The sequence below is a fragment of the Leptopilina boulardi genome, unplaced genomic scaffold (genome assembly GCF_019393585.1).
Source record: "Leptopilina boulardi isolate dan_hultmark-lab unplaced genomic scaffold, ZJU_Lbou_2.1 LbouV2_347, whole genome shotgun sequence".
Lineage (NCBI taxonomy): Eukaryota > Metazoa > Arthropoda > Insecta > Hymenoptera > Figitidae > Leptopilina > Leptopilina boulardi.
The window spans coordinates 386245-407842 of record NW_026137915.1 but is presented as its reverse complement, the minus strand read 5'-3'; the positions used below and the strand labels follow the sequence as shown (position 1 = coordinate 407842).

At 29.3% G+C, this 21598-nt stretch overlaps 1 protein-coding gene across 1 annotated transcript in view; it reads right to left on the bottom strand.

The window, feature by feature from the left end:
* Positions 1–1020: 1020 nt before the first annotated feature.
* The window catches only part of LOC127286083 (ionotropic receptor 25a-like), a 35050-nt gene continuing 14472 nt past the window's right edge, over positions 1021–21598 (bottom strand). Inside the window, exons 5-7 of the mRNA XM_051312378.1 lie at positions 17644–18494; positions 16982–17311; positions 1021–1381 (exon numbers count right to left, since the gene is read on the bottom strand). Of these exons, the coding sequence (XP_051168335.1) occupies positions 1021–1381; positions 16982–17311; positions 17644–18494 (1542 nt within the window). The remainder of the gene's footprint in view (positions 1382–16981; positions 17312–17643; positions 18495–21598) is intronic.

Genomic DNA, 21598 nt, shown 5'->3' with positions numbered 1-21598 from the left:
TTACAAAAAAATCCTGTCAATAAAAAGGAGGATATACAAAATCTTAATAATTTTTATATTCAACTACTGAATGAAAAGAAATATTCATAACTCTCCTATCTGATTTGATTAACCTTGACATCTCTCTTATTTTATTTTCTATTTACTGATGCGGCCATTCACCTCATTACAGCTGATTCTATGTACTTCTTAAAATGTTACATTTGCATCACCAGTGTCAAATCAAAACTGTTTATTTTCATTTTTCTTCGGTAATTAAATTTTATACAATTTTCATATTAATTATTGCAAAACTAAAAAAATCTACATGTTATATGTAACCTAGTTGTAATTATTTACTAAATTTGTAGTTTCTGAAGATGGCAGCTGCGCTGTCGTAGCGTAAAGAATTGTTTTTCGGAGTGATCGTTAAACTCAATGTTTCATATTTTATTAATTTTTTTTACAAACCATCCCATTACACTAAAATTATTAAATTTAAAACTGTAATTTATAATAATAATTAATAATATTTAATTTATAATTTTATTTATACTAAATATAATTTCACAGTAATATCAGCGAATTAAAAAAAATAAAAAACATTACTATTTGAAGAATGTGTAATGTTTGTTATATAGATTTATCAAAATCAATCAATCGAATGATTAGAATCTAGTTTGCATATACTCAGACCAGCAACATTAAATCTTCTACCTTTTTCTTAATTAATTACTTAAAGTTTTAAAGAAGGTACCAAAATAATTTATTTTAAAATGTTATTTGAATTACATTTCTGTAAGAACATCCGAATTTTTTAACATAAAAATGAGAAGAGCTATTTAACGCAGGCACTAATCAGACTACAGATTAAAAATAACGCCATCTGACGAAACCGTGTCTATATAACATGTATTTATATCTCGAATAATTTAAAATATTTTTTTTCATTCATTAAAATTTGAAAACTTTAATATATGCACCAACTGTCAGTAATAACAGAAAAATTAATTTTTTAATTGGCTAACGGTTTCAAGCTAATTACAATTTCGACCTGTATCGGGGTCTAAGATCTAAATCCTTTGTGGGAGCTGGACGTACAGTAAAAGCAATTGTCTTCATGATTTTATAAGATTCGGTTTGTGGATCTGTTATGTCAACAGGTTTCTTAATTTTTTTTCCTGCTTTAGTGCAACATTTATAAAAATAGTATTCGAGCAGCATAGTGATACAGGACAATGTAATACCTACGAAGATAACGATGAAGACACCTCCGATATTTTGAATACTGATTCCTTCATTTTTATCTCCTTCTCTGGTACAATCTCTTTTTTCGTCATTATGATTCCACCATGTATCCTTTAGCTTCTCTAAAATTCTTCTATTTAGTAAGATTAAAATTCTGCAAAAATAAAAAATTTAATTTTTTATTTATTGTTAGTCCAACTTTAAAAAACACCTACTAAAATGATTCAGTCAATTCACGGCAATTTTTTTGGCACGTTTTTTAGCAACAATACTAATTACATCAAATATTCGGGGAGATTATTCCTCAATAGCCTCAGTCAGAAAATAAAAGTTCTTGGATCGGCTTGATACTTCAGTAAATTGTTTTTCTATATGAAATTAAAAAATCCTTAAAATACTCTTAAAAACACGTTCAATAATTATTCTATGAAATTTTTAGAACAATGTTCTAGAACTTTGGTTCCATCAAGGACATGTAGCAGTTATATCACCAAAAGGTTATAGTGTTCTACAACAAAATTCCTAATTTATTACATAACAGTTCTATTTTCCTATTCTAGGACTGTTCTAAAACAAATGTTCTATAAGTGTTCTAGAACATACAAATCACAAATATTATAGAGAAATTTTGTGCTCTTTTTATTAAAGAATTATGCTAAAGCAATGTTATGTCACCTTTCAAGAACGTTTCGTTTTAGAGAAAATCAACAAATTTGTTCCTAAATTGTTCTGTAACAAATCGACGCCCCTCGTTGATATAATGCTTATTCGAACGCTAATGTAATATAATTCTTATTCAGGTTTTTGTGTAATATAATGCTTATTCGACATCGCGGGGAATTTGATTTTTATTCGATACTCCGGACAATATAATGCTTCTTTGAGGTTCAGCATAATATAACACAGACCAACAGAATTAGAAAATTTTTATGGTGCGACAAATGTCAAAGATGTTTCTTATAGATTTTTTCATGATGAACACGAATCCATAAACGAAAAGTTTCTATCAGCTATAGTTTTTGAGAAAAACCGGTTTAAAATGTCAAGAATCGCGTTTTTGGCAAACTTTAAGAATCTCTAGCACCGAAACAAAAGGTCGTAAAACCTTTCACTTGGGATTAAATTGAAGCTTAATGTTTTAACTATAATCCCCAAAAATCACCTTTCTTACAGCATGACCTCCAAGTCATTTGTAATCCATTTTTTAGTTGCAAAAATTAATTTTGGAATAATTTGAGTGCGTACCTCCAGTTATGAAATTAAAGGTCATATAACCTTTTTTGGGATTAAACTGAAGTTTGAAATTTAGACTACAATCCCTGAAAATTAATTTCCAGCTGAGATAGGCCAGTACTTCTGGGTTAAAGTTAGTTCAAGCCCACAGTGTCTTCTTTTCAAAAATCTAATCTTTTGCGAAGTTTGTGTATAATGGATTTTACATCATTAATTTGACAAACACAATTCTGCAAAATTCATTTTGCATAGTTAAATGTGTTGTATTTTGTAAAATTAGATTTTGAAAATAAATTTTGTCAAAACGATTAATTAATTCTGAATAGGAATTATATTACACGGAGATTTGAATAAGACTTTTATTACACGGAAAATTGAATGAGACTTTTATTACACTGAACTTTAAATAAGCATTATATTCTCTGGAGTTTCAAATAAGAATCATATTCCCCGCAATTTCAAATAAGAACTATATTACATTAGCGTTCGAATAAGGATTATATCAACGGGAGGCGTCGAAATGTTCTATAACAGTTCCAAAATATATAAAAAAAAAAAAACAAACAAAAAAGAAATTTTTAACATCAATTTTCAAGAAAAAGATTGAGTACATGTAAATAGCCGAACTTCAGAAAAGGTTTAAGCGTGAAACTTGCCAGAACCTGTAAATCACATCTTCGGTAAAGGTTTAGCCCGAAAGTTGACTAAATATGTAAATTAAATGTTTATTGAAGGGTTAGTAAGCACCACATCTTTTTTAAAAAAAAATTGATTTTCTAATAACTGCATATTCATATATTAGGCATTTTACGTGTAATGTCCTGAGTTAAAAAATTTATTTCTCGAAAAAAAGTGAAACTTAGGGAAATTGTTGTCCTACCTGATAGTAAAATATCCCCAAAAAAATTTTTGACTTTTTTGAAATTTTGGGGAAGATAGAGGGGGTCAATTTTATCAGTTTTCATTAACACCACCTACTATTTGAATTTTTACTGTCTATAAAAGCAATAAAAAAAATTTTGGCAGGTATGTTTTTTGAAGGTTTTTTCATGCTCTTTCAAATGGTAAATTTTGATTTTTAAAATTTTTGAATTTTGACCTTGATTTTCTATAATTAAACATAAATTTGCTATTTTAACAAAAATCGGTGCGTTTTTTTTTAAATAAATAATTGCAAACGAAAGCTGAGGTTTTTTCCGATCTGTATATAAATTTTCAGAATGCCGATTTTTTTTGTTTTCGAGATAGTAAATGTAGAATTATTTATTTAACAAGTTGTAAATTCAGATGTTCATTACATGAACATTTTGCTTCCTCTTTACGATCAGCAAAAAAATTTGCTTCCTCGTGGAGAAAGCAAAATTTTATTGCTAAAATGTGAATTTTTGATTTTTTAACTTTCATTAATTCTTTAAATTTACCTCAAATGTATACTTTATATATATATATATATCGATCGATTCGTCTTGACGTAAGGAATACGATTTTGGGTATTTTTTAAAATCCTTTGGTCAGATTTGAGATATTAATATGATAAATGAGCCTACCAAATTTTATCTAAATCCATTAAAACCTGTTAAAGTTATCTCCTAAACAAAAACGGGATCCACATACACACACATACACACACACAAACATACATCCTGACAATTGATCAGGATCTCATATAACATGTTTCTATAAAGAAAAAAATTTGTTTCCGCCACTTTGAAAAGTTTTATAAACGAAAGGACTACAAAGCTTCCTCCACGAGGAAGCAAAAAAACGCACCGATTTTAGTGAAAATAGCAAATTTATGTTTAATTATAGAAAATCAAGGTCAAAATTTAAAAATTTTAAAAAACGAAATCAAATTTCAAAAAAGTCAAAAATTTTTTTGGGGATATTTTACTATCAGGTAGGACAACAATTACCCCAAGTTTCACTTTTTTTCGAGAAATTAATTTTTTAACTCAGGACCGTAAAATGCGTCATATGTAGAAATGCTATGGAAACTATTATTTTGGTTGGAAACTTCGGTAACATATCGCAAAACGAGGTACAATGCAAAAATCACGCGCTCATGAAGCGCCCGCGTGGAAATGGAAGTATGGGCAAAAGATGGCAAAGTATGGCCAACTATGGGTTAAACATGGCCAAAAGCTGACAAAGTATGGCAACAGTATGGCAAAAGTATTGCTAATGACCGAATCCCATAGTTAAAGTATGGCTTCAAAAAAAAACCATTTTTTTCAATTCTCCAACTATGGGCGAACTATGGGCAAAGTATGGCGAAGTAAGGGAGGCAAAAAAAATCATTTTTTTCAAATTCTTCAAATATGGGCGAACTATGGGCCAAGTATGGCGAAGTATGGGAGGCAAAAAAAATCATTTTTTTCAAATTCTTCAAATATGGGCGAACTATGGGCCAAATATGGCGAAGTATGGGAGGCAAAAAAAATCATTTTCTTCAAATTCTTCAAATATGGGCGAACTATGGGCCAAGTATGGCGAAGTATGGGAGGCGAAAAAAACCCTTTTTTAAAATTTTTGAACTATGGGCGAACTATGGGCCAAGTATGGCGAAGTATGGGAGGCGAAAAAAACACTTTTTTCAAATTCTTCAAATATGGGCGAACTATGGGCCAAGTATGGCGAAGTATGGGAGGCAAAAAAAATCATTTTTTTCAAATTCTTCAAATATGGGCGAACTATGGGCCAAGTATGGCGAAGTATGGGAGGCAAAAAATCATTTTTTTCAAATTCTTCAAATATGGGCGAACTATGGGCCAAGTGTGGCGAAGTATGGGAGGCAAAAAAAATCATTTTTTTCAAATTCTTCAAATATGGGCGAACTATGGGCCAAGTATGGCGAAGTAAGGGGGGCAAAAAAAATCATTTTTTTCAAATTCTTCAAATATGGGCGAACTATGGGCCAAGTATGGCGAAGTATGGGAGTCGAAAAAAACACTTTTTTTAAAATTTTTGAACTATGGGCGAACTATGGGCCAAGTATGGCGAAGTATGGGAGGCGAAAAAAACACTTTTTTTAAATTTTGGAACTATGGGCGAACTATGGGCCAAGTATGGCGAAGTATGGGAGGCAAAAAAAATAATTTTTTTCAAATTCTTCAAATATGGGCGAACTATGGGCCAAGTATGGCGAAGTATGGGAGGCAAAAAAATATCAATTTTTTCAAATTCTTCAAATATGGACGAACTATGGGTAAAGTATGACGAAGTATGGGAGACGTCCATAGTTCGCCCATAGTTCAAAAATTTAAAAAAAGTGTTTTTTTCGCCTCCCCTACTTCGCCATACTTGGCCCATAGTTCGCCCATAGTTCAAAAATTTTTAAAGAAAGAGTTTTTTTCGCCTCCCATACTTCGCCATACTTGGCCCATAGTTCGCCCATATTTGAAGAATTTGAAAAAAATAATTTTTTTTGCCTCCCATACCTCGCCATACTTGGTCCATAGTTCGCCCATAGTTCAAAAATTTAAAAAAAGTGTTTTTTTCGCCTCCCATACTTCGCCATACTTGGCCCATAGTTCGCCCATAGTTCAAAAATTTTTAAAGAAAGAGTTTTTTTCGCCTCTCATACTTCGCCATACTTGGCCCATAGTTCGCCCATATTTGAAGAATTTGAAAAAAATGATTTTTTTTGCCTCCCTTACTTCGCCATACTTTGCCCATAGTTCGCCCATAGTTGGAGAATTGAAAAAAATGGTTTTTTTTGAAGCCATACTTTAACTATGGGATTCGGTCATTAGCAATACTTTTGCCATACTGTTGCCATACTTTGTCAGCTTTTGGCCATGTTTAACCCATAGTTGGCCATACTTTGCCATCTTTTGCCCATACTTCCATTTCTACGCGGGCGTATACGCTTCTCGAAGAGTATACTCTTCGCGAGTACAATGTATGCTTTTATATATATATACCTATATAAACAAGGAGGGGGTCCTTTATGTTTATTTCATAAACATTATGCTTCCTCATTGTGTGAAGCAAAAAATTCGCTTCCTCGTGAAGGAAGCAATGAATTTGTGCAATTCAATTGATTGATTTAAAAAATTTCGAGTTAAAAATGTTTTAAATTAATTAAATTTTTTGAAAAATAAAGAAAATTTTAATTAATTTTGAGTGTAACATAAACTTTATATATACGAATCGATTCGTTTTAATGCAAGAAATACAATTATTTTATTCATCAACTTGAATTTTAAAAAAACACAAAATTTTTTAGCTAAAATATGAATTTTTGATTTTTTAATTTTTATTAATTCTCAAATTTTAAATCAAATCTATACTTTATATATATACTAACCAATTCGTTTCAATGCAGGGAATAAAATTATTTCATATATAAACATGAATTTAAATAAACACATCATTTTTTAGCTGAAATGAGAATTTTTGATTTTTTAACTTTCATTAATTTTTTAAATTTCAATCAAATCTATACTTTATATATATCAATCGATTCATCTTGGCATAAAGAAGACGATTATATTATATATTACCTTAAATTTTTCGATTTAAAAATTTTTTCAATTAAAAAAAAATTTTTGAAAAAAAGACGATAAAATTTTTTTTGAGGTATTTTTAAAAATCCTCTCGTCAGTTTTGAGAAATTAATGTATTAAATAAGCTTACCAAATTTTACCCAAATTCATTAAAACCTGTTAAAGATATCGTGTTCACAAAAACTATCCACACACACACATACATACATCCGGACAATTGATCACGATCTCATATAACATGTTTCTATATAGAGGAAAATTTGTTTTCACCATTTTTAAAAATTTTATAAACAAAAGGACTACATAGATTCCTCCACGAGGAAGCAATATAAATATATACATATATCAAATACACATACAGTGCCGCTCAGCAGATTTTGCCCACCTTTGAGAATTTTACGCTTGGCGAAAAGTTTTATATTTCGGTTGCTAATAAAGATATAATAATGAGTGAGGACTTTTTTGAAAGCTTATATCTTCTACTTTTATGATATCTAAAACAGACATTAAAAAAATTTTTTTTTATTGTTTAATTGCTCAAAATAAAAATCCAAAATTTCCGGTTTTTTTTGTAATTTTAAAATCGCTGTAGTTTTTAAACCAGTCATCACATTTTAATCGTTGATAAGCCATTTGAAAGCTAATTTTATCACCTTTAAAATGATTCCTTGTAAACTTTAATACGATAATTTGTAACAAAGATATGGACAATTGTTTAAAAAAAACTGCACTTTTTTTCAACTAGTCATAACTCAAGAACGATTGATTTTTGAAAAAAATTGTTGGGAAGAAAAATGTGCCTTTTTATGTATAGAATTAGAAAAAAATATTTAGACATAAAAAAAAAATTTTTTTTTTTTTTACATATTTTGATTTTTTTGAAAATCAGCACTTTTTGTAATTAGTAATAAGTCGAAAACGGTTAGCTTTAGAAAAAAATTTTCAAGATTACAAATTTTTTATTCGTAATATTTTCTTCTCAATTCTAAACATAAAAATACACATTTTTTATATTAAGAATTTTTTTCAAAAGCTAACCGTTCTCGACTTATTAGTAATTTAAAAAATTTTGTTTTTCAAAAAAACTTAAAATATGTAAAAAAAAATTTTTTTTTTTTAATTCGAAATATTTTTTTTCTACTTCTATACATAAAAATAGGCATTTTTTATCTTGAAAATCTTTTTCTAAAGCTAACCGTTCTCGACTTATTACTAATTACAAAAAGTGCTGATTTTCAAAAAAATCAAAATATGTAAAAAAAAAAAATTTTTTTTTTTATGTCTAAATATTTTTTTTCTAATTCTATACATAAAAAGGCACATTTTTCTTCCCAACAATTTTTTTCAAAAATCAATCGTTCTTGAGTTATGACTAGTTGAAAAAAAGTGCAGTTTTTTTAAACAATTGTCCATATCTTTGTTACAAATTATCGTATTAAAGTTTACAAGGAATCATTTTAAAGGTGATAAAATTAGCTTTCAAATGGCTTATCAACGATTAAAATGTGATGACTGGTTTAAAAACTACAGCGATTTTAAAATTACAAAAAAAACCGGAAATTTTGGATTTTTATTTTGAGCAATTAAACAATAAAAAAAAATTTTTTTAATGTCTGTTTTAGATATCATAAAAGTAGAAGATATAAGCTTTCAAAAAAGTCCTCACTCATTATTATATCTTTATTAGCAACCGAAATATAAAACTTTTCGCCAAGCGTAAAATTCTCAAAGGTGGGCAAAATCTGCTGAGCGGCACTGTATATGTATATAAAAGCATATATACATGTGAATAATGAATCCTGACACGTAAGAGAGTAGTTTCTTGAAGCTCAAATTTTTATGACTTATTCTACACATATACCGCTATGGTCGGAACTAGAATCATAATTTTTCATTAATATTTAACCATTTTTTTAAACAATTTAAGTTGAAAAAACAAGGTCAAAAATGAAAAACGGCCGCCATTTTGTTTTTTTTTCATCGAAAATAGTTGATTGTAGTTGATTGATGCGTAGCGTAAAACCGTCAGTAAAAAAAGTTTAGCCAATGATAACTCTCTATTAGAATAATTTCGATTGTATTGAATTAAATAAATCAATCGAAGATCAGGAAAAATATCATTAAGCAGTAGTGTATAAATTTAAAAGAAAAGTTCTCTTCCCACACAGCACCGAAAGTTTCCTAAACCTGTATTAAAGCTGTGCGTGCCAAGTTGGAAAAATTTACCGCAAAGCTTAGCACAGGTTGTGTAAATATGTAAATGTCCGCAATTGAGTAAATGTTTAGCGTAAAACTGTACTGAATCTTTAAATTACGTATTTAGTACAGGTTTAGCGTAAAACTGTACTGAATCTTTAAATTACATATTTGGTACAGGTTTAGCGTAAAACTGTACTGAATCTTTAAATTACATATTTGGTACAGGTTTAGCGTAAAACTGTACTGAATATTTAAATTACATATTTGGTACAGGTTTAGCGTAAAAGTTGCCTGAACATTTAAAATAAATCTTTTGTAAAGTTTTATCATAAAATTTGCTTAAAAATTAAAATTAAATCTTTATTACAGTTTTAGTGTCTGATGCATAATGGTAAAATTACTTAGCAAAAAGCTGCCAATCCTAAGTGGATTGCAGAAAAAAGGTAAAAATAATTTAATTTAAATTAAATAATTTTAATTTATTGAAATTAATGAAATTTTTATTTAAAAAAGAACATAAAAAGTATACAATTTTGAAACAAAAAATTCTAATTTATAAAAACTTCTTTTTATGAGTGCATTTTTTTCAGATGTTCAGGAGATTTTAAGGATTCACCATATCACTACCATTAATTAATTTATTAATAAATATATTTGTGTTCATTGTATTTAAACCTTTTTTTTATTATACCATTTCCCACTATACTAGTTATTTTTTTATTTATATGAATTGATAGCATCATTTGCAGTTAATATTTTCCGCTCAGTATAATTTTTTTATTGAAAAAAACATTATTTCTACAAAAAACTTTAATGAAAATGTAATTAACACTTTTTGTAGTTTAATTTCGCACTAAATATTTAATAAAGCTTTAATTTAAATTTATAGACAATTTCTACACTAAAACTGTAATAAAGATTTAATTTTAATTTTTAAGCAAATTTTATGATAAAACTTTACAAAAGATTTATTTTAAATGTTCAGGCAACTTTTACGCTAAACCTGTACCAAATATGTAATTTAAATATTCAGTACAGTTTTACGCTAAACCTGTACCAAATATGTAATTTAAAGATTCAGTACAGTTTTACGCTAAACCTGTACCAAATATGTAATTTAAAGATTCAGTACAGTTTTACGCTAAACCTGTACTAAATACGTAATTTAAAGATTCAGTACAGTTTTACGCTAAACATTTACTCAATTGCGGACATTTACATATTTACACAACCTGTGCTAAGCTTTACGGTAAATTTTTCCAACTTGGCACGCACAGCTTTAATACAGGTTTAGGAAACTTTCGGTGCTGTGTGGGTTTTGTATAGCCTAAAGCAATTCTTATAGTATGTGAGAAAAATTTCGGTGCGTAAAGTAAATTTCAGTGCGTAAAGTGAATCACTTTACACACTGTTTGAAAAAGAGCTTCTTTACACACACTTTTCGGTGTGTAAAATTTAACTTTAGAGGTTAGTGTTGCAAAAAATAAATTTTGTAATAAAAAAAAAATATTAAAGAAAATTCAGTGAGATGTGGTACTAACCCCTTAAATATTTGAAATATTCGTAAAAAAAGGAAGGATATTAAGTAAACGATGAAGTCAATTAAAATAAATGCAAAAATAACTAATTATAAATGGGATATGTGTTAATGAAAAAATAAATGTAACAAACTGAACAGAAATATTTTCATTTTTTATGAATATTTTGCGCTAAACCTTTACGGAAGATTTAATTTAAAGGTTGAGGCAAGTTTTACGCTGAACCTATACCGAAGTTGTAATTTACAGCTTTAGGCAAGTTTCACGCTAAACCTATAATGAAGTTGTAATTTACAGTTTCAGGCAAGTTTCGCACTTAAACCTTTACTTAAATGCGGACATTTACACATGTACTCAATCTTTATTGAGCTTTGCAACGAAATTCTCTTTACTTAAACAATAAATCTTTAATACAAGTTCAGGAAATTTATGGTGCTGTGTGGGTTGTGTTTAAATTTTTAAAATAAATCAACACTAGACTAGTGATAATTGCAATTCTGGGCGAGCAATTTCTTGTTTAAATATACGGAATTTAATTATTAATTATCGGAATTTCAATGTTCTATTTTACAGTATATGGTGTAAATAGTTAAACTAATATAAACAAATACACCTTGCTAATACTGAAAAAATGCTTATTACGCGATTTAAAAATGAAGAATGTCGATTTTTTCAAAGGATCAAAGAGCATTTTTTAAATGTATGATCAACCCTAAAAATAGTGACGTTTCTACTTTTTTCGTCATTTTCATGCAACCTGAAGTTGCTTCAAGCCTACCGTGTTATTTAGTAATTTACTTTTTTAGAAAAAAATATATTCACAATAGACTAATAAGAAATAGTGAAGTGTGCTATAATATAATTAAGGGAATAGTTCACTGACATAATACAGGGAAAAAATAACATAACATGATGTACAGTTCTAAAGTAAAGCCTACGGATATTAAATAATGTTTTTGGCCCCTCGAATATGATGCTTAATGTATATTTAAATATTAATCGGTTTTCATAGAAAATATCTGGGATCATTCTTTTAGTTTTCACAAATATTTTCGCCAAACATTTATTTAAAATGTTATTCAACCTTCACTAAACATTGAAAATAAATAGTCTGAAGTTTGTTCTTAAACCTTTAATAAATTTTCAACAACTTTCTGCGCTGTGTGCCCGCGCGTGAAAATGGAACCATAGGTAAAATCATAAAAACCATGGGCGAAATCGATTGCCAAGGTAAATACGATTAGACCCATGGTTTAAACCTTGGCAAAAATCTTAAAAATCATTGCTCATTTCCGTTTCCCGTGGTACAATTTTCCATGGGAAATTTTTTTTTTAATTTTACGGATTTTTAACCATTGCTAAAATCTTGGAAACCTTGGAAAATTTTTTTTAATTTTACTGATTTTGGACCATTGCTAAAAACTTGCCAACCATGAGAAAATTAATTTTTTAAATTTACAGTTTTTGGACCATTGATAAAATCTTATTTTTTCTTTTTTACGGATTTTGGACCATTGATAAAATCTTGCGAACCATGGGAAAATTATTTTTCTTAATTTACGGATTTTGGAGCATTGCTAAAATCTTTCGAACAATTGGGAATTTTTGAAAATTAATTTTTCATATTTCGCATGATTTTTACAATGGTCCAAAATCCGTAAAATTAAAAAATTGTTTCTCATGGTTCGCAAGTTTTTAGCCATGGTCCAAAATCCGTAAAAAAGAAAAAAAATTTTCCAAGGTTTCCAAGATTTTTGCAATGGTCCAAAATCCGTAAAATTAAAAAATTGTTTCTCATGGTTCGCAAGTTTTTAGCCATGGTCCAAAATCCGTAAAAAAGAAAAAAAATTTTCCAAGGTTTCCAAGATTTTTGCAATGGTCCAAAATCCGTAAAATTAAAAAATTGTTTCTCATGGTTCGCAAGATTTATGCAATGGTCCAAAATCCGTAAAAAAGAAAAAAAATTTTCCAAGGTTTCCAAGATTTTAGCAATGGTTAAAAATCCGTAAAATTAAAAAATTTTTTCCCATGGTTCGCAAGATTTATGGAATGGTCCAAAATCCGTAAAATTAAAAAATTTTTTCCCATGGTTCGCAAGATTTATGCAATGGTCCAAAATCCGTAAAATTAAAAAATTTTTTCCAATGGTTCGCAAGATTTATGCAATGGTTCAAAATCCGTAAAATTAAAAAATTGTTTCTCATGGTTCGCAAGTTTTTAGCCATGGTCCAAAATCCGTAAAAAAGAAAAAAAAATTTTCCCATGGTTCGCAAGATTTATGGAATGGTCCAAAATCCGTAAAATTAAAAAATGTTTTCCCATGGTTCGCAAGATTTATGCAATGGTCCAAAATCCGTAAAATTAAAAAATTGTTTCTCATGGTTCGCAAGTTTTTAGCCATGGTCCAAAATCCGTAAAAAAGAAAAAAAAATTCCCCATGGATCGCAAGATTTATGCAATGTTCCAAAATCCGTAAAATTAAAAAATTGTTTTCCATGGTTCGCAAGTTTTTATCCATGGTCCAAAATCCGTAAAATTAAAAAAATATTTTCCCATGGTTTGCAAGTTTTTAACCATAGTCCATAATCTGTAAAATAAAAAAAAAATTTCCATGGTTTCCAAGTTGTTAGCCATAGTCCAAAATCCGTAAAATAAAAAAAATTTTCCCATAGTTTCCAAGATTTTAGCAATGGTTCAAAATTAGTAAAATTAAAAAATTAATTTTCCCATGGTTTCCAAGATTTTAGCAATGGTTAAAAATTCGTAAAATTAAAAAAAAATTTCCTATGTGAAATTGTACCATGGGAAACGGACATAAGCAATGGTTTTTGAGATTTTTGCCAAGGTTTAAACCATGGGTCTAATCGTTTTTCCTTGGCAATCGATTTCGCCCATGGTTTTTATGATTTTACCCATAGTTTCATTTCCACGCGGTTCATATCTCACGGTGCTCCGGAGTGAATATAAATAAAATGTTTAGGTAACTAAAATTTCGAAGCAAATTTTGTTTCTAGGTGTTAATAGGATGAAGAAAACATAAAAAAGAAAAAAATCCACTTGGCGCTTTGTCGTATTTGCCCAACACGTCATTCTTTTGTTTTTAAACTAATTTTCTGTTTCCCATATCTTGTAAGCATAAGATAACATGAAATGTCATTTTTAGACTATTTTACTTTATGCGGCAATCGTAATTGCGTCTTTTATTAAACTACCGGGTAAGAAGTAGAGATCCTCAATAAGAAGGAGTGGATTAAAATTTTTATGAAATTGAACATACTTTAGTCCAAACGAATATCTTTTTTGTCCAGTTTCATTTCAATTCTTTTTCTGGCAAAACGTTTGTTTTTATTTCTATGTTTAATTTAATTCTTCGATTTAGTGTAGAAAACGTTTACACTTGAATTGTTATCCTAACAGCGTAAACTGAAATCAGTTCAAAGCCATTTTGTAATCACTCTAACAAACTCCTGCGATTGGTAAAATTTTGGTAAACGGGTACCAAGTTTTTTTTCGGTGTATATGTTGAAGGATACCAATAATATTATAAATGCATAGGGATAAAATATGATGAATAATAAATAAATAATATGGCAATGGTAACTTTTAAGAAATTTTCAATTACATATAAACTGGGATCTGACATTCGTACACATGCCATCTGGTGTTGAAAAATGTAACTAGTTTTGGATAACTGTTTGTGTCACTTGCAATTGTAGTTCCGCTGTCATTGTTAATTATTTTATCATTATGAATGAAGCTACATTTTTTACCGCGTGAGAAATCTTCCTGCAGAATTAAGTGTTCTGTGAGAGGCTGTGGCAGTACTGTAGCGAAAAATTTAAGCGTAATTTTCCATAAATTTCCGAAACCAAAACAACGAGTAGTGGATGTGAAAAATACGTTCGATAATTTTAAAAAAGTCGATCAATTAAAGGCCTGGAAAAATGCTTTAAATATAAACAGTATAAAGCCTTCTATGAGAGTATGTTCTCTGCATTTCAAAAGAAGTGATTACATTTTGCCAGGTAAGTTTAAGATTTTAAAATTTGGAGGTTATATAATCTTTCATATTACCCGTGCATGTGAACATTTTGAAAGTTAATTTATCACTGTAAAAACGGATAAATAAATTTTTTTTTCACTTCTTGTTGAAAAATGAAATACATACATTTATAAATTTTCATATAATTACATGAAATATAAAGGAAAATACAATACTTTTCTTGCACATGTATCGCTGGATTTGAGAAAATCATTTGTATAAAAATAAGATTTCTTTTATATTTTTATTCATGTTTGTAAATAGGAATTTAAATAGTAATTTTGTATTAAAAAAATTCACTTATACATTTATTAAATTCAGCAATATTTTTTAAACGATTTTGTTCTATTGCATCCCATGTTATTCCCATGTAAATTCACTAAAAGTGTTACCCAATTTACGCCATATTGCTTTAGGCCCCGCCCCCATGTCAGATCCCAATAGGGGATAGGTGGGTAAGTTCGCGCGGCGGATAAGTTCGTTTTTCTTAGTAACTTTTTTAAAAATAAATATTACGTATAACCGTTTTTAAGAATAGAGTATTGTATGGTAACGATGGTGTCTAAAAAGTTTTATTGTAATCGGTTTGTTATTAACAAAAATATTAAACAAGTATGAAAAAGATGCTTCTAATTGTAAATTTTTTGAATTTTGAATTTTGGAAAAACGTATTTATTATTCATAGAAATTGGTAATTTTTTACTATAATTCTGGAACATTACACTTTATGAAAATCATGTTTTGAAAATTAAAAATAAATTGTAAAATTAAATAAGTAATAAAATGTTTAAACTATTAATGTCGGGTAAGTTCGTGCGGTTAAGTTCGTCAAAGCACAAGTCGCGCAAGCAAGATACGTAAGTTAGGTACGGGACATGCGCAATTGCTCAGAATGTATATAGAGACATGCAGCAGAAGACGAACTGATAGATTTCTACAAATGCAGGTAATTATTTAATAATAGTTTAATTTAATACTGCAATAACAAGTATAATTTTATTTATAATTTATTATTCAAATTTTTGTTTCGCTTTTAATTTTCATTTATTGTAGCAGAATCAAGAAAATTACTATTATGCATAACCTCAATTATATACATACAATACCTATCTAAAATGTGATATTTTAAAGTTTTAAAAGATTTTATACCGAATAGAAAAATGTTAAATCTGATTTTTAATCGGGTCTAAAAATCTTTTAATAGAAAAAATGCATAATTCAATAAATTTATAATAACAAATAATTATTTGAATATTTTGAGGAAGAAAAACATTTGAAATAAGCGCGCACAAATGCGCGCATGCGCATTTGTCTCTGAGAGTTACGTACTTTACGTAGCTACTTTCTCCTCCTTTAAAAACTAGTTTTGATTAAAAAATTAAATTTGACAAAAAAAAATGTTTATTTCATTATACTACAGTATTAATTTTTAAGACATTCACAAGATTATTGATTAATAAAAATAAATACAAAAAAATAAAAGTAAGTTTACTGGGTAATACATCAAACTATAGTTGTTTAAGATAGACTATTAATTTATATAATTAATTTTTTTAGGGTGATCCTTCCGAATTATTAGAAGTCTGGGAACCACAGTGAAAACCATTTAAAATTATGTCTGTCTTGCTGCAAAGAAAGTAAAAAAAAAATGCTTATAATTCAATGTCAAATTCAAATGAAGTTGTTGATGAACGCGTTCTTTCTTTTATTGGTGTAAATTTACTATAATCAGGAACATTAAACCGTTTTTTAATTTTAGGGCCATATCCACAGACAAATCGCAGGCAAAACATATCATACCAGGAAAATTTTCATCAGAAAAATCAAATTGATCCAGCAATATTTTTAGTTTCGTTTGAATTTTATTTTGAATTATAAGCATTTTTTTTACTTTTTTTGTAACAAAGCAGACATAATTTTAAACGTTTTTCACGGTGGTTCCCAGACTTCTTATAATTCGGACAAGTGGATTTTTTCTTCATCCTGTTACTATACATAGAAACAAAAGCTTCGAAATTTTAATTACCTAAATTTTTTTATAATTCACTCAGGCGCACCGTAAACTGGAACTTTTAAAAATATGATCTCAACAACTCTCAGATAATAGTCAAGTGAAATTCTATTAATCCTTTCACGAGTTTGCAAATGAGATAAAAAATAGAAACGTTAATTTCTGACAGTGTAATTTTAGGGATAATCCTTCATGCATACTTCTAATAACTGAAAAAACTTACGCATTGTTGAATTGATCTTTTAGTGGTGATCCTTGTTGAACAGCGATAGCGTATGGTTTTCTCGAGAATTCTTCTCCAACTTGTTTCAAATCACAATTCGTAATTGTCAAGTACTTAATGTCAGTTGCATCCCCAATAAAAGCGAATTCATTAGTCGTTTGAACTCTTCTTACTCTGTCTACTGCTTCTTGAAGATTTTTTGCAAACCCAGCTTCTTTCATTGCCTCATACATCTTTGTATATTTATCGCTTATTGGATAATCCCAAACAGCAAAATCTGATCTTTCTCTAATAGTAAGACTGTCATTGAGTGTTATAGTTTTCCAAACACTGAATTGTAAAAAAATAATTTTGATAACAAAATATGATGTAAAATGAAAATTTTTCAAAGACGTAATTTTGTCAAGATAAAATTTTTTTAAAGTGGTTAATGCATGTACAACTAATTCAATTTGATCAAAGCTTTTGTAAAAATTGACCTAATTTATTTGAAACATTCCACTCACAAATTTTTAAAGTCCGTAATTACAAATCTGGCATCAGATTTTGAAATTGTACAAAAATGTATTTTATTTGACAAACATTTTGTCCTAAATTAAATTAAGCGAGTGACAACGGAAGGTTAAAGGTGAAATGTAAAATCTTGTAAAAGATTAACTTACTGATAAAATCGCTGCTCAATGTCAGCCATCCTGCGAAAATAAGTGTGAGCACTGGAATTCTCAATAGCAGAATACTGAACTTTATACTGCGCAGCCAATTGATCGAGTGATTCGATTGGTACCTCTAATCTTGAAACTGTGAGAAATGCAGCAAGATTTGCGGTATAAGAAGCAACAATGACAAATCCAAAAATCCACCAAACACCTGTGATAACTTTGCTAGGAAGAGTCCTCGGAGCTTCACCTCCACCTTGAGGTGTCAACGAAGTCAAGCTAAACCAGAGACACTCTTTGAATGTAAATATCCGTTTCTCATGACTGTCCTTGTACTTTTCTCGATTGTTCTGAAAACTGTAAGGCGAGAATCTATCAAATATCCACAGCAAGCAGCTCGTAAAAAGGTATGCGGCCATTATACAAAGCCAGACATCACCCTCTAAAACAGTAATGAATTTAAAGAGTGAGGATCTGATTCTTGGTTTGAGCATCATGACCGTTACACCAACGAGATCATAGTATGGAACCGTATAGTCAACAACATTTTCTCTTTCAGCCATCACTGCTAATGTACCCAAAGCAATGTCAGCTTTCTTGTCTATGAGCTCTTTGATCATTCCATTCCATTCACCATTTTCATTCATGTTCCCATATTCTTTGTCAGCAACTTCTTCAATTGTGTACTCAAAATCAATACCTGATGTATTCCTGATATAGTGCAGAAGGTCAATACAGTATCCTGTCCATCCTTTTTTTTTATCGTACATTATGAATGGTTTCTGAATGACGGTTACTATTCGGTAACTCAATTTTGCTGTGTGATTTTGTATTTCGGCGTTCTTTATTATTTCACTCTGTGAATTAATAACAAAATAGTCGTAATCAATATTAAGAAATAAAATTACTGGTTGTTGATGAAAGAAGCAAATGCATTCACTAACAAGTAACAATAATACACTAACACTCATAAGCCGATTTTATTAATACTGCGCATAAACGTAGTTCGATGAAAAACATTTAACACGTATTTTTTATATCAGACATTAAACAGTTTTAGGGGTGCAAATCACCCTTATCAATTCTTGGGGGTGAATTAAATTATTTTATGAATTAGACAAACGATTACGGCAAAACCTTGCTTAAGGAGGTTATTGAGGTAACTGATTTCGAATTTGCAAACAGTTTTGAAAAAAAACAAAAAGGCGGACCCAAAATGGCGTCTTAAATTTTTTTTAAATTAATCAGATTGTCTGGAAACTGGTTTTTCAGAGGTTCTTGAGGTCACTGATTACGAATTTGAACTTCTTTTTCAGAAATTCAAAATGGTGTATACACTTGGGGAGGATGGCGTTTTAACACCAATAGATGATAGTAAAAATTGGAAGTTAATCTGACACCATTTGCGAAATCAGGAGTTTATTATTGTAAAAAGTTTGTTTTGTTAAAAAGTCAATGTAGTGTTTATCATATTGTTTTCTACATTAGTGCTTCCGAATATTTATTTACGTAAGTGTTTTCTAGAGTGGAATTTCCTGCTGAACACGAATATCGTATTTATTTTCAAATTAATTCACGTCGTTCCTTAAAATTTAAAAAAAAACTGAAATATAGGTTCATGAGGCAAGGATAGTTGGAGCAATTACGGCTCCATAAAATCCTGCTAATGCGAGTGCAAATTATAAAAAGATGTTTAATTGTTCTTTTTAGGTTGATATACATGATAGTGCATAATTATATACGGAAAACAAAATATTGACCAAGAAGTTGGTGATCATCTGAAGAAAATTAGTTAAACCTTAGAAAATGTTCAAAACATGTTGTTAATACTTGATATATTAATATTGAATAGTCTAAATCCAATAAAATAAAGAAAACGAAAATTTGCTGATTTTCTATGACATTTTTAGCATTCGGATTCTTTTAACTATCCTTGCCCCGGTACTGGGGCAAGAATAGTTTTATACTTTTTTACTTTTTTATTCGTATTTGATAGGGATTGCCCTCTAGAGCAAAATAATCTAAAACAAAATAATAGGCAAATAACCAGGCTTTTCAAAAATACTACTCGTTTGCAGATACAAATTCAGGTTTGGTCGCTAAATTCGAAAACGTCTTACCTGACTATTCGTGCCCCATCCTTCCCTATAGCTGATATAAAACAAATATAACAAGCAAAATAGTCTATTAAATCAATGTTTATTGTAATTTTAGCTTTAATGATTAAAAGTTGACATTTTTTACATTATTATTTTTAAAGCGCAAAAAAATGTTTTGAACTTTTTATGCCAGCTTATCGTATATTACTAATTCATAGCTTTAATATCTGCTGTTAAAATTATTCTACAATTTTTTAGAAAAGTTGGGATATGCGATTTTGAATTTAATCATTTTGACATATAGATATGAAAAGGCAATTCAACTATAAGTTAATTAACCTATAGACTACCGGGAAACCTGAATTTAGGCGTAATTTCTGGATTTTCGAAGCGCAACCAATCAAGATAAGATCGGACGATGACCCAACCAATCAAGGCAAGATCAGAAGATGACCCAACCAATCAAGACAAGATGAGAAGAAGATCCAACCAATCAAGGCAAGATTAGAAGATGACCCAACCAATCAAGAGGAGATGAGAAGAAGATCCAACCAATCAAAACAAGATTAGAAGATGACCCAACCAATCAAGGGAAGATGAGAAGAAGATCCAACCAATCAAGGCAAGATCAGAAGATGACCCAACCAATCAAGGGAAGATGAGAAGAAGATCCATCCAATAAAGGCAAGATCAGAAGATGACCGAACCAATCAAGGCAATATCAAAAGATGAAGCACGTGTACGTTTCTTCCTAACCTCAAAAAACATTTCACATTTTTGGTGGTATACGATTTTTTTTAAATTGAGGTATTTATATGAAACTTGGTGTTCAGGGGTTTTTGAGGTCGTTGATTACGAATCTGATATCAGATTATGAAAATTCAAAATGGCGAATCTAATATGGTGAACGAAAAAATGAAAGTCATTTGGATCGACTTGAAAATTGTTACTCGGGGGTTTTTGGGTCGCTGATAAAGAATTTGAAGTCAGTTTTTTAAATTTCAAAATCGCGGATCCAATATGAAGGACGAATTCTTAAAAAATTGTTAGATTTTTATGAAACTTGAAATAAACTCAACCTCATCGGGTAATGGTAATGCCGACGGCCCAGGTTGAGTTTATTTCAAGTTTCATAAAAATTCAACAATTTTTTAAAAATTCGTCTTCCATATTGGATACGCCATTTTGAATTTGGAAAAACTGACTTTAGATTCTTAATCAGCGACACCAAAAACCCCTGAGTAACAATTTTCATGCCGATCCAAATGATTTTTATTTTTTCGTCCGACATATTGAATCCGACATTTTGAATTTTGAAAAGATAACTTCAGATTCGTAATGAGTGGCCCCTAAAACCCCCAAATAAAAAAATTCATAAAAATCCAACAATTTTTAAAAAAATTTCTAAAAAATCATTAATTTTCAAAAAATTTGTCCGCCATACTGAATCCACCATTTTGAATTTTTTAAATTTGACTTCAGATTCGTAATCAGCTACCTTAAAAACCCCTAAATACTCAGTTTCATATAAATTTATCAATTTAAAAAAAAATCGTATACCACCAAAAATGTGAAATGTTTTTTGAGGTTAGAAAGATATGTACACGTGCAGGAGTAAAACGGACTTTATATTCGTATTCAGTGGCCCAAAATACATGGGGGTAGGGTACTTTGATCTCCCAACTCAGGCACTTTTTTGTGTGGTTGTGTAATTTGACTTTTAAGAAAATTGGTATTCGCAAAATAAAATTATGAGTGAATAAATTGTTCAAATAATATGACCGTATTTAGATCAAATAGTTAAGATTTTAAAATAACATTATTTCGAGTTTTTAATTATGAAAAAGTTATGAAAAATACAA